This window comes from Vanessa atalanta, chromosome 16 (assembly GCF_905147765.1).
Source record: "Vanessa atalanta chromosome 16, ilVanAtal1.2, whole genome shotgun sequence".
Lineage (NCBI taxonomy): Eukaryota > Metazoa > Arthropoda > Insecta > Lepidoptera > Nymphalidae > Vanessa > Vanessa atalanta.
The window spans coordinates 5268713-5296157 of NC_061886.1; the positions used below are offsets into that span (position 1 = coordinate 5268713).

General features: G+C 31.8%; 1 protein-coding gene across 5 annotated transcripts in view; it reads left to right on the plus strand.

The window, feature by feature from the left end:
• Positions 1-27445, plus strand: part of LOC125069736 (long-chain-fatty-acid--CoA ligase 1) — a 57398-nt gene that overhangs the window by 15935 nt on the left and 14018 nt on the right. Inside the window, exons 1-3 of one of the 5 annotated variants that reach the window (XM_047679298.1) lie at positions 8534-8652; positions 15417-15693; positions 20628-20782. In XM_047679298.1, the coding sequence (XP_047535254.1) occupies positions 15486-15693; positions 20628-20782 (363 nt within the window). In that variant the 5' untranslated portion in view covers positions 8534-8652; positions 15417-15485. Of the gene's footprint in view, positions 1-8533; positions 8670-15416; positions 15694-20627; positions 20783-22005; positions 22385-27445 lie in introns of those variants that run through there. The other 4 variants (XM_047679297.1, XM_047679296.1, XM_047679300.1 and 1 more) reach the window with 4 other exon arrangements.

The following is a 27445-nucleotide window of genomic DNA, read 5'->3' on the forward strand; positions in this document are numbered from 1 at the left end:
GCGCGTTACAAGATACATCTTAAACGTTAAACCAGTTAACAGAGACATTATATTTGTGTGTACGTTGAGTTCATTTAGGTAATACTTAATTTCAACAATTTCCGCATTATACGTGTACCGATAAAACATCGATACCGATAAAGATGGTGCGACTCCAATACCATATATTATTGCGTTAGAAACGATTCATTTAAAAAAGTTACAGATTAAAAGTTGCCCTCAAATATGACCTTGAAATTTCACTTCAATGGGTTCATCGGTCACACCATCCTAACGAGTCATTTTATTCTAAAACATTTATTTTAAGAGCCGAGATGGCCCATAGTTACTATAGCATCTTAACGGAAGCATCTCTAAATTTTCAGCTGCTTAATTTGTGTTAATATAATAATTTATTTCGTGAGGACACCTGCATGTGTCGGTAGAAAAAACGTGCCACGTGTATATTTGTTTCCCTTTACTTACATTTTACATACAATAAAATATGAGAAGTATCTTCAATACTGATATATATATATTTATTTTTGTTGATTTTTATTTTAGCGACATCGTCTGAGATGTTATTTTGATAATCGGCAAATTGGTCTCTTTAATTGTTAACAACAAAGATTGGGAATTCGATGCATGTTCGTGATAAATATTTGTAGGGCAATTATTTCCCTGGGTTTTTTCTTGATTTCTGTTGATTTCTGACCCTCAAATATAAGATACCTACTTATGAAGCTTTATCCTTTTAATTGTATATTACAACAGTATATTTTATTGATTTGTTTGCGAAATGTACTAAATATCAATTTTTTTTTTTTGGGTTCCGTTTTTTTTAATAAATTATTATGATATTAAATGTAAAGAACTTATAAGTGGTCATTTTAATGAATATTTTATTTTAAGAAACATGAAATGATACGTCCAGGAATGATTTTGTTTAGTGGTTGGCAAACTTCATCCAGAAATGACATTTACATAAAAGCTTTGGGAGCGCCCAGAATAATTAATATAGATAAGTATCTACCATTGGACATAGTTTTAAGACTCCTAAAACACAAACAATTTTACGACAGGTAATGCAACTGATTGATGAGCTAGTCGAGTTAAATATTCGAGTTGATTAATCCCGACTGCTGAATTTCACCTTCGGACATCTCGTTAAAATTCTAAGTTTCACCCGCACCACCTAGATGTCCGAAAATCCACAACAGCGCGATTTTTACGACAATTTCGGCCTCGCACAACCACTCTGTGGAACTAGCTTACGTCCGCTGTCTATCCGAACCGATACGACATGGGAACCTTCAAGAAAAGAGCGTCCTCCTTCCTCAAAGGCCGGCAACGCACCCGGTGTTGCAGATGTCCTAGGGCGGTGGTAGTCACTTTCCATCAAGTGAATCTCCTGCTCGTTTACCTATCACATAAAAATATATATATATTCGAATATACGAATGGGCTTAATTAGAAAAGGTTTGTTTTCAAGTCCATTAATCTTTGTTTTAATTCCTTTAGCATTTTTTTTTTAATTCCATAATAGATGAGTGTAGTGTTTCGCTAATTAATAATCGTAATGTAAAATAATCATAAATTTACAGGTCGTGCTCTAATTCGCGAAATAATTGGCAAAAACAAATAAAAGACTGTTTGTTTGTGGGGAGCTTAAGCCCAGTAATAGGCAGGCATTGAGCCAAATGTTGCTAATTTACATACTGCATTTGCAAAATGTTTCGACGCGGCCCGTACTAATGTACTCGGCCAATGATACCTCTCTATTTTAGTCTAACACTCCACTAGTTCGGCACCTTTACCATTCAAAACAATCTTGATTTATTTCTTGTGTATAGTTGTCGCAGCTGCCCGATAATATTAGCACCTAATTCATATTTCACCTTCTAGACATTGTGTCGACATCGTACACACTGAACCCATTATTTTTTCACAGTTTTAACTGTATTTGTAAAAACGTCAAGTTAACTCGTTCATTTACTAACGTGTTATCACATCTTTAAGACAAACAAATACCCAGGTATTTCCAACAATATTTATTTAAAATGTTATCTTGAGTTTAATAAAAAGCGAATTTACTTATTCGCTTTCTCGAATTTTCAATTTTATAATATAATGCTAAGGAGCTAATGAGATTTTAGTCACGAGGTTGACTTTTATCCGAAGAATCAGCTTGAACTTCGAACAATTTTTGTAATCAAATAGACAATAAAAAAGGTTTAACACTAATAGTAATATTTGTGTTTACTATTGAAAATAATTTATAGAAACGTTGATATAATGTAATCCTTAGATTTTAAGTAATTTATTTTTAATACAGTTTATTTGCGTACGACTGTTATAGAAGTTATCAAAATAGACGAAGGTTTGTTCGTTACGAAAATATGTTGTAGTAACACTGAGAAATATAATATTATAATACGTAGTTTATTGTACTTTTTGGTTTTATATGTTATTCAAGTTAAACATATAGCCTAATAACAGAACTTAAGATAGTATGCTAATTTATAAATTAATACAGATGTATATTTTCAATTATCTGAAAATGTAGTTTTAATTTTGAATTAAATAGCTATATTTATTAAAGTACGCTTTTTTTTATTGTCAATTTACAAGTCTATCTTGATGATTACACTTGTAGTTACCACGAGTTCGGAATGTGGTCACTACTGAGAGAAACCGGCAAGCTCGGCGGTGACTCTTTAAGTCTAATTTCAGTACATATATTTAATAATTACTTTTAAATTTTAATGTCTTGCTAAGAATTAATGTTTACTATCCCTAGAATTTTACTTTATAAAATGAACACTTTCATAATATGATAAATTTCTTAAATGACTTTTAAATTGAAATTCCTAATGGAAACTGTATTTGAATTGGAATTTAGGAGAATAATTGTTATAATAATAGTTTCCTATTAAACACGCATGTTAAAGGTCATCCCTAGTTCTTCAAAGTAACTCGAGGTCCCAGGTACCCATAAACTATAAACGACTAAACGATTTGCAAAGTTTGAAGGCTATAAAAGTTAAAAATTACATGTCATTTTATTAATCAAAATAGCCAAGTATTAAGGTATGTATAAAATTTTATTTCCAGAATAGACGAGGATAGAATATTTATGAAAATACCGAGTTTTCAATTAGAATGATTGCTTATTACGGTATGCCGTAATAATAAACGATTCAAATAAAATACAAAACATACGGAGATCAGTTTTGATTTTATTAGTATGTATTTTTGATTGCTTATCTATATAAATACGAAAGTAAGTAATTAAGTTTGGGATGATGCAACCCCAAGCATTGACAAAGGCTTACTTTACTACTTATCTACATACTTTTTTTTGCCTATTACCCGACGAACAATCCCTAAAACGCGACCGAAATGGCGGGCAACAACTAGTAAAATAATAAAAATAAGATATATAATATCAAAATCTAATTTAGATGCTCATATGTTTCGTGAGTGTAAAGTCTAGGCCCATTTTCGTCCGGACCTTGTGTCCCGTCAAAATTTGTGATGCGTTTCGTTTCTGCAATTCAATTTACAGATTTAGCAGTGCCAATTTACTCGCTCTAGTTCGACGCCCTTGCGAATAACATTGTTTATTTTGATGGTCTCACATGTTCGGCCCGAGTCAATATTTGATTTCGTGTCGTAAGGATTGCAGCTCTAGAGTTTAACACGTTCTAGAATGGACAACACTGTAAATAAATGTTAAAGTTTTTAGTCGTGGTTCCGAGCATTTCTCAAAGATAAAAGTTATAATTCTCTGGTCAATAAGCGATATTTTTGTAAAAAAATCACATTCTCTTTGGAGTTACTAAGTGAATAACAAATCAATTGTAACTTATTTGCATTTATAATAACGAATAGGTCGCAGAGATATAGTATTTTTATCGATGTCAAAATCGATGTCGGCGATTCGATTCTGCAATGCTAATCTAATTGTATAACATAATCGAAATCAATGTCACATAATGCGACATTGATTAAAACATACAAAGAGTATATAAAAATTATCTGAGTAAATTCTGAGATGGAAAGGAAAACATTTACTATTTAATGATGTTTTAACGTTGACGGTATATTTTAAGCAATCATATCATTCATTAATACGTAAAAGAAAATTATTTATAATATTGATAAATAGAAACAGGCCAATAGTTCGCCACTAAGTAGTACTTTACACTAGTAAATTAAAATGACATTTGGCATATGTCAAGCGTCGCTGTCACGCACACTAAGATAATAAAGTTGCCTCGTTTGTTTCAGTTCTTTTGTAGTGTGAGACTGTATCTACATATTTATAATATTCTAAGACTGATATAATAATGTCAAGTCGCTAACGTGTCATTTAGTAGTAAACATGCTCATACTATAACATTGAACTTATATGAGACATATGGTCGATTTTATCCTACACACGCACTACGACACACTTGTCTGTACTTTGAATTAAAAACTATAATCTTCTTACAATGTATTATATCCTCAACCATGAGTTAGATGAATACAATAACACAAGCAAATTCATAAAACATAGAGTCCACGTGGTGTATCCTCTTCTGTTTTATTACTGAAGGGGTATCCTTAAGTCGTAATCTCCCAGAGGTGCAAAGGCTTCTTGTGGAAGGGCTACCCATACTGTGTTAAGAGAATTCTTACCCAATAAACCCCTGAAATTACCATACTCAGTAATGGTTAAACAACTGTTTTGACAAAACGCAACCGCGGGTGTTTCCGTTTTCTTGCAATATTCGGCACAAATGCCGACTTCCGGGTTCCTCCCATCCCCATCAAAGAGTAAAAAAAACTCGATCCTAATAGTAGAACTAACTTTTTTCTTTATTATGAAGGCAGACTGGCAAATATGGCACCTAATCATAGATGGTCACCACCGACCGTAGATATTGGTACTGTAATAAAACATTATCCAATCGCTTCTGTGCTATCCTTCATACTGGAACACGACAATACGAACCATTGTTGATTAGTGTTAGAATATGAGACAAGTGGGTTTAATCAGTAGATAAAGACTAGGAGTATCCCGTATGGCTACCGCAAATCATTCTTAATAGCTAGAAAGCTCTCTGAAGAATACCAATCCATGCCCAGCGTGCTCCATGAGTAGTTGACTGACATCTGCAAAGTGGTCTATCCTCGGATGGGTGTGTATTCTCGGCTGATGTTAATTATCACAGCACTCTAATCAAAACTGTATCTGTACAATAGTTTACCATCTTTTGTCTCTGTCAGGCGTATGCAACGGCTCATTTATCGAGATAGAGTTGAATCGCAACGACGCGTTTCGCCTAGGATCATGTTTTAATGTCTAGACATTCTAAGTATCTATTTTCTTTTTTTTATATAGTTATTTCTACGTTTATAATATTTGAGTGATTTTTTTAAATGTCACTAATATAAAGGTAATTTATTTAATCTGCAACCTGTATCTGACCAAACCGAATTATAGCGCCGATTTGAAATAATCTCCAAACCTTCTCGTTAAAATACAACCCCTTATTTTAGTCCAACCATCAAAGAATTAGAGAGGTTACTTTATACACACTTTTTTAAGTGATTATGTAAAATGTTTGTATCGATTATTTTTCAATAAAATGTACATTCTCTATATACTAACAAATGAAGTATCATTTATATGTAAATATTTACATTTACATACCTATATATAACTTAACTGTTATATTAACCGTATATACGAGTATATTATATACCTAACCGTTGAATATATGTACATACAACTCCTATTTCACCCGGATCACATATTTTTATTAGTTTGTTTTTAGTAATTGTGTATTCATAATAGATTGATCCCGCAATGGATCACGATTCATCTAATATATAATAGTATAAAAATTAAACCGGGTCCGTGTCCGTAGAGATTTATCGACGGTCAAAGTTTGTTATGTTGTCACAAACCTCATTTTATGCCTAAGAAAGCAATTCCGATTGCAATAAAACGGGATTCATCGTGACGTAAGCGTGCTGTATTTATACGTTCAATAGCATTCAGGATTCAAATTGAATTGGAAATTGATTTTGTAACAGTCGAACGAAATGAGATACTTGGTGGTAGGCCTTTGTGCAATCCCTTCGGGGTAGGTACCACCCATTCTTCGGGTATTCTGCCGCCAAACAGCAATACTTAGCATTGCTGTGTTCCGGTTTGAAGGGTGAGTGAGGGACAAGGGATATAACATCTTAATTCCCAAGGTTGGTAGCGCATTGGCGATGTAGGGAATGGTTAATATTTCTTACAGCGTCAATGTCTGTGTGCGATGTTGACAACTTAACATCAGGCGGCCAATTCACCCGGCCACTTTACTTGTAAATCTTAAGTATTCCCTAAATCTTAAGTATCGACTGCCCAGAAAATTAATGTAATGTTTTCAGGGTTCATGTTTGTATGTGAGGTCCTTTATCTCACCATAGTATTTAAATGATTGAACCGATTTGGATGTACATAATATGTATCGTTATCATCATCCCGAATGACACTGACTCTTTATTCATTTATTTTAGTTGTATTATAAGATTATTATATATGTTTAATGATCTGTAAGCCTAAGAGTTAAGTGCAGCGCAACTTAAATAAGAAAATTTACTTCAATCTGATCAATATGTATGATAATGTTATCTCGTCTTGATACGAAATATTTTGTTTCGAATATGTAGTGTAAGTTTTGTTTATCGATATTAAATATTAAAAAAAAAATGCAAAACAGTACAATCTGATTCAGTTAAATTAATATAAAAAATTATAACCTTCGTAAATCAAAAATATATATATTGCCTGTATAACACCGATACAAGATACATATGGAAATTCAACTGGACCTCGTTCATCAAAACTTGTCGAGTTATTGACGGTAACATACATACAAACGAAAAATTTATTGCTGTAACTGACAGGACAAGAAATCGGAAATGAAGACATTAAAATTAATGTATTTAAATAAATAATACTGGGAACAAAACACATTATGAGCTGAAGTAAATGTATGGTTTTTTAATAATTGCTGGTTGCAGCCCGTCTGTTATTCGGCCAGTGTAAAAACCACCAACACTTCGAGGTCTCTTTAACTAATGGAAATAACATACGTTTTTTTTTTTTTTGATGATGTCAAGGGGGATCAACCAACTTTGAAGAACATATTATAATGCACAAGTGTACTCACTTCTCGCTCATTCTTATAATCCGATAGGATAACAAGTCAGACACGACCGAAATTAATTCAAGCACAGGACTACCGACTTTACGTCCTTCTTGCTGTACGGGAGCGAACCTCTGATCTGTAGGCTTACAGCCGCCAACGAAGCAGCCCTTTTTATTAAATGATTCGTTAAATTTATATCGCTAAGCACTTGAGGATCGTGTGGTAATTAGTTTAGTTAATAAAAAAAACAATAGTCCTTATCTTTTGTTAAGATCAAAACACGCTTGTCTAGAGAAACCACTGAATGGATATTTAATTTAAGGTAAAACATCAATTATTTTGTGTAGTGCTAGTTCAGTGCCAGTTATTATAGGCAAAAGGGACATAAAAACTCAGGACGTAACAACAACATGCAGGAAATTGCTTTTATTTAAATGTGAAAAACGAATTGCTCATGTTTTCAAAGAATAATATCTTGAAAAATGTTGATAATATAAATAGTTGAATGACGACCAATTTTAAATTTAACTCGAATTAAGAGTTTGATATTTCTTTACTTATCAACGTGCCATTAGCAGTACTATACTTGTATACGTTTCCTACGCAGTTAAACGATATTTTGCAAATCATTGTTACACAGCTCTTATTGAAGGTATTCTTGCCAGTTGTATGGTACGAGTGGGGTATACCTATCTATATCTAATAAAGTTTGCTGACTTTTTTGAACTTATCGCGCAAAATCGCTGAATGTTTTGACGTGAAATTATATTCAGCAATTGTTTCAGAATCAGTTTTTAGTTGAACATTATCATACAAACTAATTCAACGTATAGCGTAGCCATAGCAACGCGTGGCCGGGTTTACTAGTAGCTTATATAACTGAATTAAACTGTCCAGACTCAGGTATTTACTATATGTTTAAATGAACTACAAGCCAAACCCCACAACAAACATTATTAATATTTCTTAAGCAATTTTTATTCAATATGAAGCTTATAAAGCTTATAAAAAAGCAATAACCGATATTGCGTTGTATCTGCACGTCCTCAAGTTCTGAAGTTCTGGATTACATTATCAGGATTTTTCAATTTATTTGAAGGACAGCTAGCGATAAGTTTTAATTAAAATGATATCAATATCACCCCGAATGAACCTGTTCGTCGTCGTTTCATCATTTTACAGAACAAGTCTGGACGTTTCACCATATGAAATGACAAGGCTATTAACATTCAAGAAAATAGACTATTAATTGTTGGAGAGCTGAAGTTGCCATAGCCCGTGTCAACTTAAAAGAGAGAGGCGACTAGGCAAAGGCTGGGGAGGCAGCGTGCGGCAACATGGAGTCACATTGTCGCATTGGACGGCCGCCGTAACGGCCGCGCGTATAGGCAGCGCACGCGCATCGGCGCTTGCACTACGAACCACGAAACACGATACGAGTGACGATCGATAAGACCGTGATAAAAACCGCAGTGTTTGTAAATTCCGTAGGTAATGTGCCCGCGCAGCTGGAATGTCGTAACGATTTCGCTGTCGTGTTTTTGTTGTGACTTCTCCTCGTTTATATCTACGTACTAGAGCTCGAATGAGTTTTTTAACGTCTGCTCTTCAACGGCCCCGCTTGTTTGCTATTGTGCTATTTGCAATGATTGTTTACTATCGGACTAAATGGCCGGTAACGTTACTGTGAATTGTCCGAAAAGTCCTCAACTTGTATTGGAACGAATATTTCGGGTTACAGCGACATAAAAAACTATTCACTTAGTTAAAAAAAATTTATAATTATACCATAATATTGAATAAACATCCTACAATCGAACCTGAACTAAATGAATAAACTACACGCTTTTCAAGATGGGAAGGTTCTATTTACAAGTCGTATTTCTGCAATCTCATGTCACATCGCGAGAGCGCTTCGCTGTATAATAATGCACTTTATTACTTGAAAAGACTCCGTGCAAGCAACCATTATTTTAATAACAACTGTTGTACACATAAACGATTGCAATCGTGCCTTAGGCGATCACGATGCTCGCTTTATGGTTGAAATTTGATCTACACGTTTGTGGGTCAAAACGCGACTCCAAAGAATCTTTGTTCTATTCATTCTAAGAACGTGTATACTTTATTTGTCGTATGAATGAAACTCAGACTAATGCGCTTTCATACGTAGAAGAAAGTAGTTGAATAATAGTACACGTCTGACAGATTATTATGAGATCTGTAGGAATTTTAATGCGATTTCATTTTATCTAAGTATATTGCATTGTGTGTTTCTCAGGAACAAAGACATTTTAATCGTATGATAGCTTAGATATACATATTATATTTTACAATGTTTTTTGATTTTTTTTTTGGAGTCTATCGTTTAAACGTTTCGTTATTTAGTTTATTTTGATAGGTGGTTCAAGAACTTGTTCGATGGTAAGTTAGTTGTTCTTTAAATGTTTTAATTTTTATTTTGTTTTATCAATCAATAATACGCTCAAATACAATTTTATTTATTTGTAAACAATTGAACCCTTTATAATAAACATCCTTCTAATATAAAGGCTTTAGTTTAGTTTTTGTTCATTCATCATATCACAATCAATGCGAGGTTTTATATTCATTCGCGAACGATCTTTTCTCACGTCACTCGGGGTAGGCTTTGATATTTTGGACATTAGGCTTCCCTTGAAAGCATTTCTAAAACGAGAACAAAAATAAAAGGTCTATCCGACCGACGCTTTCATGTAAAACTTCGCCTCGCCCCTGACATAATCTGACATTAGCCTTGAAATAAGACTAAGTTAACATCTTATTGACCTTTTTTTTAATAACTTGAACATGCATTAATAGAAGTATAACTAAAATGTTGTTATTTTGTAGTCTTATTAAATGTAGCTATGTCTTTTATTATTGCAGGGGTGCTAAACAATTTAAGTTTTTTAAAACAATGTAATAATGTATTTTATAGATTACATTTGTAATAAATAAATCGATGATTAACAGCTAAATTTAAATTCTATTATTACAGACCATTAAATATAAAAGAAAGAAAAAACTTTTTATTTTATTTTAATAGACCTCACTTATTATACAGGGCGATGTCATAAAAGCCAAGCACTAAAAATACTTCTAAGGAGAATTACCATCCATCGCAAATAAATTCATTCTTGGCAGTACGTTCTGAGAAGCCGTAAAGACATCCTGCGTATAATCCTGTCCTATCGTTTCAAGCCTGGGGACTTGGCGAGATGTAAAACTTTAACCTTGGTCTTACTTAACTTAACGCACTATACGTTTATTAGTTCGATGGATAAAGTAGATTTTCGTATCGCAATGGCCTCTTCATTAATTGTATCACGCTGTTAAATTACAGTAATTATCAGAATAAATTTCTCAATACTGTTCCTAAATTATAAATTATTATATGGTATTCTTGATTTATTACGACTTGATCGATTAAGGTCATTTACACACGATTAATTTTAAAAAAAGTTATTTTAATTTTCTAGTATTAACTAGATATATAAAAGTTTTTGTTGAACGTATCATTCTCAGTGTTAAACCATCTTGTAAACATTGTATTTTTTTTTATTTTCGTAATTACCCGCAGAGCTGATATTAATTGTACACATCAAAACTAACAGGATAAAAAGGGTTGCTACCTTTTAACCCCATAGGTATGAAAGAGATAGTCATATTAAATCAGCTTAGTGAAGAAACTGAATTTAAATATCTAATAATATAAATACCGCCTACTAAACTTTGTACAAAATGTATTGCGAATACTGTGTGAATGTGTTCGTATATCAGTTTGTGAAAGCAGCTCTTTCTATGAAGCATTAAGGATGTCCTGCAGATATTTTAGACTTGTTCAATGCCTACTTTACGTTAAATTACCGAGTTTTTTTATTCAATTGTCAATAAAATAGGTGGACATGCTTTGTATTAATTTTCAGTATATTCAATTGTGTTTGATATAAATAAGGCGTTCGTATAAATTATTAAAGATATCGAAATTATTAAGTAATTTAAAAAAAATTGATGCATTTTAGAAAAGCCCCTTCAATATGACCTTATTTGTAAAATATATATAATTTCTACTTAAGCACTGCATCGTATGACTCTTTTCTTGTTCTCTATTTATTCGTCTAAACGAAAAACGAGACGTGGGTTCAGTATCTTTCATTTAATATCCCTCCAAATTTACAAAAGTCAATTAATTATTTTTTACAACTTATGCTTAACACTGATTAATAATGAAATCAAATCAGGCTGCAAAAGTAATTTCATATATCGTTAAGCGTGCACAAAGCGAGTAGAGTCGTTTGCGGACGTGACTCAGTGTCGTGGGTGCCTCATTTCGTATGCGCAAGCGCAACGCCTAGGAAGTGCATTCATGTAATAACAAGACTCGCGGAAAACCGTGCGCGAAATGATATTAACTTGTTTAACATAAAACAAATATATATTCCTATACTTTCGGTTTTAAAGTTTATTTGTTAACATTAACCGACTTCAAAAATGAGTTTACTTAAGAATATATTCTAGTTACCATTATGTCTATTAATTTTATCAGTTGGTTTATTAAAAGAACCATTGTCCCTCCAATAACTTTATGAACAAATGATTTATTTTAAACAACTTTTTAGTTCTTATTGTAATAAAAGGTATAATCACATTATGCGGCTATCTCTCGTGATATCAACACTTAAGACGCTTAAAGTATTAACCCATTCTCAACACTCAAGATTTTATGATCATAAAGAGTATATTTTCTATAAAATATAGCGAGTAATGAACAGTCTTGAGCGTTTTATTATATCGATTATAGGAATTTGTAACTTACGCTACTCTATCCTTGTATTAAATATACTTTTTAAATGTATTATATGAAAAAATTGAAGCGGAATAAAACGTTTTATACATTAATGGATAGGTATCATGTTAAAGTAATCGCCACAGATAATAATGTAAGTTCTTTGTGATCATGGAACTACATTTTAGGTACATGCTGAATGTAATTGGAATTGTATTTATGTTGAAGGTGTGAGGTGAAGTTCTGTTTATTCTCACACTAATTTTGAATGTTATACTTACGTATTGAAATATCGAATATAGTATTCGATATTTTATCTTTTTCATTTATTGAGTATTGTCACATGATTGATTGTTATCTAAACAGCTGACTTAATTAGTATTTTATTGTTTATTTTTAAAATAGAAACAATGCACACATGTGATATTATCTGTAAGGACGGCAAAATAACATGTCATTTGTCGATACATCGAACAAACCAAATTGCAACCGCCGCGTTATTCCTGTTGTATAAAGTTAAAGTAAAATTATTTTGTTTAAATAAACGAAATACTATTAATAGAATCTCTTAAATAAATATTAAAGTTTTTTTTTTAGTTAAATAATCTAAATAGCTAATGATATTTTATTAAATAAAAATTATTTCGATTTCTTGTTCTCGGAGTTCGTTAACCCGTTACTACTACTAATGGACATTGAAAATTGCGTACAAATATAGGCGCCTCGTGAACACTAAATACCCGAATAATAATTTCCATCTCAGATGAATAAATAATCTAAAAGGCCATAGACAAAAAGTCATAACAGTATTATGTGAAATCGTAAAATCTTATCTCAAAAAATATTTTAAAAATATTTAATTAAAAGTCATTGAACTCTATCAAAAATATTTAATATTCATAGAAAAATATCCACGCATGTTTGACGAAACACGATGCCTCTAACAATCGAAGACATATTAAACGGTTTCTTAGATATCTCGTCTGTCATAATATCACTTTCCATTAACGGTAAATATTACTACAACGTGACTATGAAGTAATTAAAACGGTCCGCGATTACTTCGTGGCTCTTTTAACAGTAACTGTGGTTCTTCAGCAAAAAAAAAAAAAATTGGCAGATGTTGAATTGACGGTTAAATCAAAACACAGCTCAGTTCGTCGACCTCATAACAACTAGCCGCTCGGAAACTGTGTCAAAATTTCTGCACTCGGATTCGTAGTAGGAGTAGGTAAGCACTCGTAATACGGGTTCCGAATTTAATTTCCGTTTTATTTTTATTTGCTGATATATACACGTACATTTTAATTATAGAAAAACTGACCTTTAAACTTGGCTCAGTTTTTTTTTCTAATTCATTATAAAATATATATATATAAACTTTTTGGTAACCAAATTACACTAATCAATTATTATTTATTATCTATCAAAGAGATTATACTTAATATAATTTTGTACGTAAGGGTGATGACATTAATGTTACGGTAGAACGGGTTCCCGCGAAAACATCTATATGATTTTATTGTTTCGTGAACCAGATTGGAATAACAGAACCACCGTTAAGTGTGAATGTTCCAATAGCGGAAACGACTGTTAGATTTGTATTGCAGGTTTCATTCATTATGGTACATAATGTCAGCTTTTACACGCTTCGATCGTAGATACATTACTAGTGCAATGTAAAATGTTATGCTGCTAGATTAAGTGAACTAATTAAATTATCTAGTTTTAAACTACGTAATTAAATCTGTGACTTGGTGTTAAAAGAGCTGGTATCAATAAGAATAACCCTTTCGGTAATCAGAAGAAAAACAATGAAAAGATGACGCTGGTTGTTTTATGTAACATATGATTTTTTTGTAATACTGTATTGTTAGATTTATCCCATTTTAGTACAAATGTATAAATATATATTTTTAAAAATTTGGCGAATGACGAAATGTTTTTAACTTTTTACTCAAAAATGTACTTTGGCCCTTTTAACACCAGGTGACCGAAATATTCCAATCGAGAATCAAAGTTTGTTTCCATTTTGGGTTATTAACAATTAATTATGTCAAAAAATCATTCTCCAAAATATTTTTAATGCAACCATAGGGCGTCGTTCAATAGTTATGATGGAACGTGGTTTGATTCAAAAATAAATAAGCAATGCGTTTGAATCGCTATCGAATATAATTCTAATATGTACTTAAAATCCATTACGGTACTTTCGAATTATTGGGTCATAGCGAACTCATCACACGGTTGGGGATTATCCATTGTTTGTTTCAATAGTTTGTCGGCTGTCGCAGGTCTATCTGATGATCTATAGCTTGCGTATTTGTAATTTCGTCTATAGCCATTGTGCAAGACTCTAAACGAAGACCATGACGCTTGCACATATGAAAAATGTATATAAAGATACACACAACATCACGAATTGTTTATGAAATGACTTTAAAATGCTGAAAAGTTTTAAATTATTTATTGTACAATTATAAATATAATTTATTTTAAATTCTCCTATACATATATTATTCTTAATATTACAAGAATAATTGTTTAATTATTTTTAAATTTTATTGTTTGCACGTTTTAATTGAATATACGTACATAAAACCGTTCTCATAAATTACCCTTTGTAATACATAAAGGTAATTTAATTTTCGTCCAGTTATTGTGAGCTAATTTAAACGAACATAAACATTTAAATACAATATGATAATATATCATTTCTGTTTACTTTAAAGTAATTGAAGCGTCAGTCATTACCGTCGCGAAGGTTGCTGTGATATTTAATGCGTTAACGGTGATTTAGTCGAGATTTTAAACCGCATACTTGTTTATTATCTGTGACAGCTTTCCATTCAATTAGGTACCTATTTAAAATAATTAAAATTTAACATAGTTTAGGATGTTTGGTAAAAATAAAACAAAATATTAGTAGATAATAAAACCCTTTTTATTTTTTATGTGATCGGTATTCGTTATAATATCTATACAGCGATTTTGCTGATCCATATTGTATATATTTTTCGAAATTTTGTATTAATTTTCGATGTAGACAAGACTAAGATTTTAGGTTTAAGGTTATATTATGTTATGCATTTTTTTTTTAATTAGACAACCAACAATTAATTTCATTTAAATGATTCATAATTATACCGTTTTAAATTCACTCGCCAGTACCCATACAATACACAATGCGGTAGATAAGCGGCAAGCCAATGAAATCAGAAGCTAGATTAGTTTCAGATATCAACTAGTAATGTTAATGACCCTCTCAAGGCCAAAGGCCCCCTCGAAATGAATCTATAAAGCCTTTTAGTTTTATGGATTTCGTTTCATTCGACAACAAAATAATCGATGTAGAATATCTTTACGACAATCGCTCGTGTTTATAAATAACGTAATTATATAGGTCTTAATAAATGTTTTTAATACAACAGCCGAAGCGAGTCATGCAACTGTTGATACGAAAATGTTAACACGGCTAGCGGTGTGAAAAATTGATAAAAATGTGTAACAACAATAATAAAATGGCGAGCGGTAAGTTTGGACTGAATGTTAAGAAGGACAAAGTGAACTCGACAGAGGCTAACAAGACTGAGTTTAGTGTTAAGGAAAAATGTCGCAAGTTGCAGAAGAAACTTAAGAAGACTGATAAAAAGAAGACTGAATCTAGTTCCAAGGAAAAGACGATTTGGTGGAATCAATGCAGCAGCTGTAAGTAAAGTTAATGTTAATTATTAAACTACTATGTGTAATAAATATGAAATTAATGGCGCCGTAAAATTGTAATAAATAATTTATAATAAATTAGGTCTAGACAGATTGTAAAGTGAAAAAAAGTGAATATTTAAGTTATAATTAAATTAATAAAATTCGATGGGTTCGTTGGTGTGTTTATAATGTTAGGAATTCACAATCTGTTTTAATTTATTGTAAACTAACGGCACTTACAATTATCCAATAACATACATATAATCGAGACGGCTTCGCTAGGGGTTTGTCGAATTTGTTGTTTGACCTATATACCTGTAGTTACACTTGGCTCACTCGACCTTTAAGCCGGATCATAATTCAAACATTACTAAGTATTGCTCTATGGCGGTAAATATGTGATGTGATGACCTTCGTAAGTAATTTAAAGAAGTAGTAAAAAAACACGTGACTTTATTCAAAATAGGAAATAACGGTAAGCGGCTCAGATGCTTATATATGTCATCGTATAATTGTAAACACCGTTAGTTTATAATAAGTCTAGTGATTTAACGATAGAAGCGAATTTACCGTATTAACATCATAAGCTGACATAAAATGTAAACGAAGCATTGACTTTATCAGAAACACATCGCATACAATTTCAACACTTACCATACTATACTAATAATTATTTTGGTTATTTTGATTTAATTCTAATTGATCCCTGACGTGCAATTACTTGTACCATAGAAGAATAATCTATACTCCTATGTTATTATTGTAAATGCGAAATGCGATAGTAACTTTGGCTGTCTGTCAGTCTGTCTGTTGCTCTTTCAAAGTCAACCCACTGAACCGAATTTGATGAAATTCGGTAAGTTGTACCGGACATCTGACGAGCAAACCCTAAAACAAAAGCGTAGCCGCGGGCGACAACTAGTTTTTTACATGACGTACCTACTAGAGATCCACTCTGTCTTCACTCGGGTGCCTTTAATACATACATTATATTATGTCCTATAAATTCACTCCGGAATAATATATGTAGTTTTTATTTTTACAATTGTTTCATTAGTCACGAGATTACTACAAATATATGTACAATCAAACAATGTTTACCTATTTAGGATATTAGTATACTATATATTTCATTAGCAGATACTTGGTAAACGTGAAAGGTGACAGGTTTGAATCAGTGCAGGTTTAAATTCCTAATTTTACGTGCTAATACTGTGTTTGCATTTCATATTACGGAACAAATTTTGTGACGCACTCCCGCCTCATAAATTACTTTCGGAATTGTTCTCCTGAAAAGCTGACATATCCAAGAGTCAGTACAGTGACATTTATTAGCTATTACTTAAATTATTTTAATGTTTTATTACTTCTATCCTCGTTGGGTATTTCGTCAAAATACAATTTATTAAAAACATTAATTTTTATTATAGAATATAAATCCATATCTCAGATTAGGATTAAGTTTTGTACCTACAAGTAAAAATATAGGTATTTCATTAAAATGCATAATGTAAATTATCAGTCGGAAAGTGGCCCACTGTTAAGCTAAGGCGTCCTTTCCTTTGCGGGGAGGTTTTGGAGCTTATTCCACCACGCTGCTTCAATGAGATGCACACATGACAGATTTTCAGTTGATACATTAGTTATGAAGAAACTTACGCCATGTACTAGATAAATAGTTAATATAAATCGAGTGCCTGAAATTTCAGAGTTGCTTTCCCGGAATGATCCTGCAAACTTTGATTAAGATTAACGAGTTAAAACTAGACTGCCAAATCGGTAAACTTGATAACTTGAATTGCTTAAATCCTCATTAGTTGAACTCAATATTTTATGCTATATGAGTTTGTATTTATAAAAAGATCACTGTGTTTTAACGTGCATCACGCAAAAACTGCTGAATATTTTGTCATGAAATTAGTATCAATATGTTCAGCGTGTTCAAAAACCGTGGCTAAAAAATATCATAGGATATAATATTGGTCGTTACTAAAGCAACGCGTGGCCGAATCTGCTCGTATATATAAATGTACTGTATATAATTATAGTACATCATTATTATACAGTCCACGTTGGCGTTTTTAATTCATTTATTCGATTAAAAATAAATGATTTCTTGTTTGTATCATTGCAAGACCAGCTCACCCTTGAAGGGCCGTCAGTCTCGTTACGCTCTTTGAATATACAATGAGGGGAAATTAGATCACCAAGGTTCGAACTTTTGAAATCGAACAAGTACCATGAAGTTATTCAACGACAAATAATCGAGGCCAACACGACCTTAAACGTCGCCTTCAAATTATATGTGGGCCCTTCTAATACCGACTCATATGAATTTCGACATTGACTTTTGCGAGTTTCGTAACCATAATTTCTATTTGATCAACCATTGCAAGATATCGTGTGATAAAAATATAATAAATAAACTTAATACGACACTAATGGCCCTTATTGTCATCATAAATGTTGTACCCGCTGTATATGTACTGTGTCTTCTTTCTTCTCTGTCTGTCACATCAATTTAACATTTGCAAGAAGAAGACAGAGCATAACGTAACTAAACATCCGCCAGGCGACGTTTATTATTAAGAAGCCGAAAGTATTCGTAATGTATTATTATGAAAATTAATAATGAAGATGCGAATATCGCTGCAATTTTATTATAAATAAATAAAACATTTTGTGTTTTTTAATGAATATTATAAACTGATTTTAATTAAATTTTTAGCAGACAGTAATTAAACCTTCTGTTTTAACAATATTCATAAGAAAATACTATAGAAATCTTACAATAATTAAATAAAGTATCGAACTATAGTATATTGTTTAAATTAAATACATCACTACTTTAAAATTAGTCGTTGAATTCAGTTACAATATTACAACGATTTGTTTAATGTTGCAAATAAATTCCATAAATGGATGTATTGTTAAAAAAAGCATTTATATTCATATCATTGGGTAAAATGTATTTTATTGCGTACATATTAAATCGTATCGTTATTTATTTTCTATTTGGTTTATGTATGTTTCTCTTACCCAGTATATGTGTATATATTGCAATTCATCTAGTTTACGACAAGTAAAGTAAATGTATGTCAGTGGAAAGCGCGCGAGAATCCCGTGAAATCAACTCGCTTACACGACGCGGGCGCGTACACCCCAGTACCCACTTTCTAAACTAGCTGCACTTTCGGTTTATGGTTCAGGAACTTGTCTCTAGACCGCATGAAAGTTGTCTTAGATGTTTCCTAGTGTTTGAGATCATAAGTAAACTCAATGTTCGATTGCGATGACTTTGTGACACGTTATACTAGAGAAAGAAATATAGAATAATGCGTTAATCTAGATAGAAACAATGTACATTCATTCCTTTGACTAAATGCATAGTTGTATGATATGATTCTTGAAAGTGAAGTCTTATTATCGAGTACTTAGCGTTGAAATTGTTGACATTTATTCGTCAACAAGTCTGAAAATAGACAAGATTTTAATCTCATGCGTATTTTCGTTGCGGATATTTTTGCATATGGTTAGCGAATTAGATATAATATTTATTTAATGAGCAATGGTATTACTTTCAATACTTAGACTACCATATAAAAAGACTAGAATGAAAAAATGGTGAACGCATTCCTTTCACTATATTGCGGTCTATGTAGTAAATTATATTGTATATAAATATATACATATAAGCAAAATACAATGGCAGTTTTATTGCATTATTTTTTGTATTAAGTATATTTTTTTTAATATAATGTTGTAACAATAATATGAATAAACAGAGTTTTTTTTTTAATTTGTCTTCCGTGTTGCAACTGACGTCTTGAGGACGATCGTGACGTTTTACTTAAAATATAAATAGGTACAAATATATTTCACGACATAATAACGATTTTTTCTTTAAGATTTCAGCGTATCTTCATTAAGAATTTTTCGATTGACAGGAAAGGTCGTTGTAACGATCATTATCGAAAGTACAAGCCTCGAAGTAAGTCTTTTAGTAATTCTTAATGAGAACTGTCATTATTGTATCTCCCTTTTTGGACTTACCAACATGTCAAGTGGATTGTTGATTCAAGATTTTATGGCACGTATCGTAAACAGCTTGTTGCTAGGCGTCATGTATGACGATCGTTTATTTTATTGTTGAAGTTTAATATTCTTTAAGAACAAATTTTAGGATGAACAAAGAATATGTAGTAATTATTTGTAATATAATGATTAAAATTAAAAATAGCTATAAATAAATCACCGCTTCGAGTGACCGTTCTGAGTGGCGGTGAGTATGCTAGCAAAATTCCCCCGTTTCAAATCGTATTTCCGATTCTTTGAACAGAAAACGAACTCGCCAGAATATCACTAAAGTAGACAATACTGACGGGCTATTTTTAACATGTTTTTATGTCAATGTTTTAACTTGAAGCGAATACAAATATTTAATGTTTTAATCGAATACAGATACTTCTGTATGATTTACAGAATAATATTTTTGCCCAAGACTTTGCCCAAAACCCAAAGACATTTAATTCTTTCCTTAACATGTGTAAGCATGCAATAGGGCTTGTTCCTGTTCCCGTGGAATCAGTATCATTATGACTGGAGAAGAGGGTACAATAAGAGCAGGAACGTTAATGGCTCTAACCGAACCATGGCGGAAAAGTCTATCAAAAATCCTTGAACAAAAAAATCTGCAATCTAAAAGTATTATCTCCGTCCTGTAACTGTATCTGTGTGTAAGCTACAGCAGGATTCCCACCCAGAGATCTATCATAATTGGTTTTTAGAGGAACAACTGACTTTTCTGTTGATAAAACTGAAATTCGGGCACGGTGTTGTTTTTTCGTTAAAATCTATGTCATACTATTTAATCTGTATTATTTACCTATCATTAGCTTATATTTATCATAGTTATATATGTTTTTTTTTTGTTACAGTAAGCGAAATAGACCAGTACCTATGGATGGTTGGTGGTTCGGCCGGTGCTTTAGCGCTCACAGGAGTTGCGGCCGCTTCAGCATTCTATCTCAGTACGCGTCCGAAGCCCGAAAAACCTTTGGTCACGTTACATGAACAGAGCTTGCTTGAACCGGTAAGTGTTATTAAATATAATCATTATTAATAGAGAATAAACTAGGAATTGCATTATGATTAACAGGCGGCTATCGGAATAGGAAGGAAAAGGGCAGATAATGCGTAGGCTACTTGTTGCCTAGTGGTAAATTATGCCCGTAAACCTATTATTTTTAGTAGTTTTTATTACATAATGGTACTGAATGATATAGTAGATAGTATAAGTTTTGTGCTTCAGTATAATTTTACTGTCATCGAGATATATTATAAATGCTTAAAAAGCGTCGAGTTCGTATTTCTTGGGTTTTCGATTCAAGATTTAATTATTCGTGAGTGTAATTTGATTAACTGAGTCTCTTGTTAATTGTACTCGGCAGAATCTTTGACGATTTAAATTCGCTTATAAAAGCATCGTTTAATAAAGTTTATTTTGATTATTAAAATTCTTTAAAAATAATTATATTACGGTATTAATAAAGTACATTAAGTGACATTAAAAATTCGAGATTTATAAAGTAAGTGGAACGGAGATCGTACGAAACAATGATCGTAATTAACTTCACTGATATGCAACTTTGTATAATACTTATCTTAAATGCTTCAAAAAGTCAGTCTTAAATGCTTTAGCGCCACGAAATAAGGAAATCAAATTGAGTAGTAATTATTGCCGATGTGTTGTCATGTACACAAAATATGTACGAATATTTAGATAAGTGACTAAGTATTGAATAATTTCGATAGGTATTTAAGTCTGCCCCAGCGATATTAAGAGTTAATAACCGATAGTCGACGCTTTGTGTGATAGACTATTAGGGTTTAATGATCGATAAGAGAAAACGTTTATTCGTAATTTATAATCATAGGCATAAATAACATCAAATTCTAATTGTTATTGCTTATCAATAAAAAACGTACACATTTTCGATCGAATATATGTATAACGTTAATTTTTTATTTTTATTGAAATGCTGTAAATACGCTATAAATAAGTAAAATATCTTTTTCAACCTTGAATGCAAATCTTAAGGAATATGAATATAAACTAAATGTCAACCGAAAGGTCAATGATCGGAATACTTTTATTATCTAGAGGTAAGAAATAATTTTACCCGCAAGATTCACCATTTCCCACCTGATATATCACATGCGGACTCCCGAAGGAGTTCCTTATATCTGTGTATCAAAGTTCAAGATGTCCTAAACCGAAACGTTTGAATTGGCAGAGCGCATCTTCGAGCGGTATTTTTAACTCATTGTGCCAAGAGCTGCCCTGCCTGTTGCTCTCATGTCAGTATTCAGAACTCTTTAGCGAAAGTGACGAGGCCGATAGGAACCTCAAGTTCTAAAATCGATATCTTATTCTGCGTATCTTATAATTGTCAAGATTTTAAGTGTCGGTGCCTTAAGTGAACGATTTTGTTGCGCTTTAAAGATACATCGTGTGTGATATCGTTGCATGGCGCTGATTGCGCAATGAATGTCAAATGAGTGATTAAAATAAATATAATAAATTGTGCGAAGTGATTGAAGATTTATAGCTATGGCGTGCTGCGATTGCTGCATCGGGGTTGCCCCGCTCCGACCTCCCATCTCTCTGAGTGATCAATCAGACTCCGTCAAAGTAAGGATGTTACCGCGAAATATAATTAATATTTGGGCATAATTGTTTTTTTTTTCTTAATTATGCAATATTGAAATCACCCGTTGATGAATTTTATTTAATGCTTTATGATTATGGGAATGGTTTCAACTTATTACCGTTAACGATTTAGTATGCATAAATATTTTTTAAGACTACGAAATTTTAACTAAATACGTAGGTGGTAAAATAAAAAGAAATATCGTAATCTGTGTTGGAGACATTTTTAATTGAATTGCGATTGTTGGCAGAGCTCGGTATAATTTAGTTTGAGATCGTAGGCCTCGGAGTTAAAACAATATATTAATAAAAATACAGTCGCTTTCTAGACCTTTCTATTTTTATCGATATCGAAATACTTTAAATAATTCTGATGTGATTGTAAACGTTTTAAAAAATATATATTGACTTTCTCATTGTAACACGGGTTAATTTTGTCTACTATTAAAAAGCGAATCTTAAGAATATAGAAATTATAAAATCATAAACATTTCAATACTAATAGAAAATTGCAGCTTAAAAAACCTATCCTATCCTAATTTCTGTTTTTAATTCAAATCATCTTCAAAAGTGAATTAAAACATCGTAAGTAAACCTGTATAAGTCTGATGAAATTCTCCAATATGCACCTCCACCCAACGCAATTTTTAATAGAATTATGTTTGTGCCCAGCAGTAAAATGTTTACGACGATACTTTAATGGTGATGAAAAGGATTTATTTCTATTCAACTATAACAATTATGACTCAAAACACTCACCTCACGATATTTGAACGCTTTCAATTATTGTTGTTTATAATTTAGATTTTTATGTTCAGTTTAACTCGCGCCAAATTGATTTATAGCTTCACAAAATGTATACCGAAATCCATTAGCAAAAAAATATGATATTCTACCGCACATATACCTACTCGTCGCGTCGTCCGGGAATTTTTATTTTGCACAAGTTCGTTATGAGAGCAATCGAACGTCACGTAAATTTTTATAACTGTGTGTCGCGTAGATTTTATAGCTATAATCCGTAGCTAATGAAGCCTTCCTGTAGTAATAAAATGTGTGTTGAATACGTTAAAGTTTAAATCGAAGCCTGGAATACTCTTAACTGATGCTATGTTATATTTGAAGTCAAACTCATCGGGTATAATGATATTTGAAATTTAAGATCAAATTTGAAGTCGGAAGTTGTATGTACATATATGTAAGGCATCTGACACACATGCTTCCGCATTAAGAAATTATTGAATAATATAACGTATTATTTTTGTGACTAAAATTATAAGCGACACCTTGAATACCTACCCCAATTCTTTGCGGTGATGTACTTAAGGTTTTAAATGGATTTTTTTTTTTCCGCAAATCATACGCCGGCAAGCCAACTCAATAACCTTACCGTAGTACCTAATCGCAAGCCTTGCTTTTTATTTCTGTATTTTTGACAATTATATTACACATACTTTATTAAATGTGAATATTCTACCAATCATACTAACGTATATTGTTATAAAATTTTTCTACATTTCAATATACATGTGATAAATTGAACGCTTACATTTTTACACGAGCAATTTTTCGAGCAACATTACCGAAATTATTTCTTCTAATTGCTCTATATTACATAAATTGATTGTCGAAGCCATGAATTGCCAAATGTCCAGTGAGTACGGAAATTCCAAGGCAACTTTCTTTCTATCTCGTTCGTGTAAGTATGTCTCGCTTTCGCAAGAAATCCCATTCAACACGGCCGGATAAAATAGTTCAACTGATTTGCTAGCGTATGAATGTATTGCCTAGTTTATTAAGATGTTTCATATATCTATGTATAGTTTGACGGTAGCTCTTAAGAACATTTGCCACGTGCTGTCATCGCTGTATAATTGTTGATTTCTTTGCCAATTAATAACTTGAGAACTTATGTATAAAATATATTAATATATTCAATATATGTATTACTGAATATAAAGCCGAGATGACCCAGTAGTTAGAACTCGTGAATCTTAATCGATGATTGCGGTTTCAAACCCAGGAAAGGTTCACAGAATTTATGTATAATTCATCTCGCGCTAGGTGGTTAAGAAAAATATCGTGTAAACCTTTATGTATAGGATAGAAATTTAGCATGTCTGTATACATCAATCCGCTTTGGAGCAGCGTGGTGAATTAGTTCCAAAATCTTTTCCACAAAAAGGAGAAAAGGTCTTATTACGACAGTGGGACTATAAAGGCTCTTACCTACAGAACACAAGATTATAAAAAGTCGTAAGCGTAACATTTTATTAATATACCGATGTTATTTATTCCGTGGAAGAGTAACTTTATTTTTGGGTTTTGTTCTCGGTAAAATCTATACACCAAACGCCAGATGCTCTAAATTTAATTATTGTGCAATTAACGTAAATGTTTGTAAGAGCCTACTTGAATAATTTATAATTTGTTTGTGTCGCGACGCGATTGTGTCACAGTTGACGAATATTTATCTGAGCGATTGTTGAATTCCTTTGTAAAAAAACACCAATATGAATTGAAACGATATATCACGATCAAGAATTGACTTATTGTAAGCAATGATTTAGACGAATCTAAAAAATACTTCGACATCGTCGAATACACTATCGAGTTTCTAGTGCCTCGGGATCTGAAAAAATATGTTTTCTTTAATTATTTCTTGAAGTCTTAAAATTTTGGAATTTAGTCGCTTGACATGTGTTTATTTCAATTCTCCCACATTTTACAGAACAGTGAACTCTTATATTATTACGCGACTTTGTTTTTAATCGCATAGCAACTCGTCCAAAATAAGTCAAATGCCTGACCTTAGGGAAAGCATAATGATTTCAAATGTCAACGGTGTTTTTTTTTTATATTTTTGGCAAACAATCCAGACGAGTCACGGGACGAAGTCAGGAGACGCTAAGCCCGTACAACAAATTATACGCGCACGAGTACTTCAAAAACGTATCGACGCTGATTCACTTTATATTTAGTGACTTATTATTTTTAAATTGGCTGCCTAGTACAATTATGTTTTTATAAATTATATTATAGCTTTTTATATTACTATAAACTATATATTATAAAATTTTTAAGTGTAACTATATATTGCAATAATCATAATAATCTAGGAGGAATTATAAGCATTAAAGTACCTACTAGTATTATCATGTAGACAACCACTCCGGCTTCGCACGGGTGCGATTTATACGGCACGTATAAACCCTTTAGTACTCAGGAATAGTAACTTTCTACTAGCGAAAATCTATTTAGAGTTGAATCAGTAGTTTACCGAAGATTACCCTGTACATACTAAGAAACAAATTTTCTTCTTAGCGTTACCTATAATTGATGGAAATTATTTGTGTTTATATTTATCAGATGGTAACTCTAGAAACAAGTAAAGTTGGAAGGTAGATGGTGTTCTTTCACTATTAGTGACAGTTTAAATAAAAAACTGTAAAAACAAAAATAAAATTTGTACGAAAATATTTTGGCCTAGTAGTATTCGATTAGTGAACGTAGAGAGCAATTGGCTCTAATAAAATACTATTACAAACTCAAACTAATACATATATATATAATAAATAAAACATTTTGTTTTTAGTAGTTATAGTTTTGATTCCAAATTAATCTATAATTATTCTATATAAATATCAAACACCTGGTCATAGAGTAGACCCTCGCCTGTAAGCACATCACGCCTTGTGTGAGGAATGTTAATTATTCAAAATGCATCTTACAGAATCCCACCACATGCATGCATGCGAGTTTCCACGCAATATTTTCCTTCACCGCTAAACATTAGATGAACACAGCATGAAAACTAAGTCATGCTTGCCGGAATTAAACCCGTGACTTTCGCTTAAGATTGAAAAGATGACATCCGTTTAGCTATTACGGCTTAATTCACTTACAGTAAAAAATGGTAACTTTTGGGCTCAATTATTCTAAAGATTATTAATACATATACTATTATTACACGATGAATTAAAGAGAATTTTTTTATAAAGAAATAATGTCTTAATACAGAATTTCTTTGAGCTACTTAAAAACGTGTGTCGTGGATTATATAATTTACCAGAATAGAAAAATTTGGCAGAAGTCTAACATTAAATTGCTCAATAAAAATACAATAAAGAATATTTTTTTTTAAAATAAGATGTAAGTACAAAAGACGCATGACATTCGTGTAAACAAAACTCATATTGTGGCATGTTTGGTTATAAGCCAAATGACGCATTAATTGTATTATTATTAATGTGATAATAAGTGACAGATTAGTTAAATTAAATAATTGTACGAAATAGTGGTTGCTTCTTCAATTCTGAAGAAATACTATGAATTAGGTTATCGGTATACTATTTATACCAAATATACTGACATTAATATAACTGTTAACCAATATACTTTGATCTCGTCCCGAACGATTTCTCAAAAGACTGGCACACTGCACGTGACTGGTTATAGTGCACAAGCGTGTGCGCAAGCCGCAAATACAAGTGCATTTAAATTCTTTAAAAGACAAGAAGCGGTTCAATCGCACAACCAATGGTTTTACGTTATTTCCGAGTGTACAGACTCTTTATTCATATTTAAATTATATTCTTGCTTTTGAACCCGCTACGTCTTATTAATATCTCATAATCCTTTAATATTTGAAGCTTTTATTCAACTAATCGCATCCATAATCTCGTTTTAAAAAATACCGAAGATATAGATTACATTTTGTTTTTAAAAATTAATAAGAAATATCAGTTTTCAGAAACGTTGTAAAAACACTTAAATGTTAAATTTTCTTGAAAATTAATTGCTTTAAAATGGTTGTCATCGTAATGTACTTATTAAACATAATTTATTAGTGATTTAAGACAATTAATCATTATATTCTTGAACTTGCCCAATATTATGTTTGCCAAGTATTGAATGAAGTTGTCAAATTGAAATTTATTATTGATATAAAATCTTTTCAATCGTGTCTTAGTTTTGTTTAAACATTTTTTCTTTTTAAAATTAAATTAAAGAATGACTTCTTTCACCCAGCTTCTACCGGCG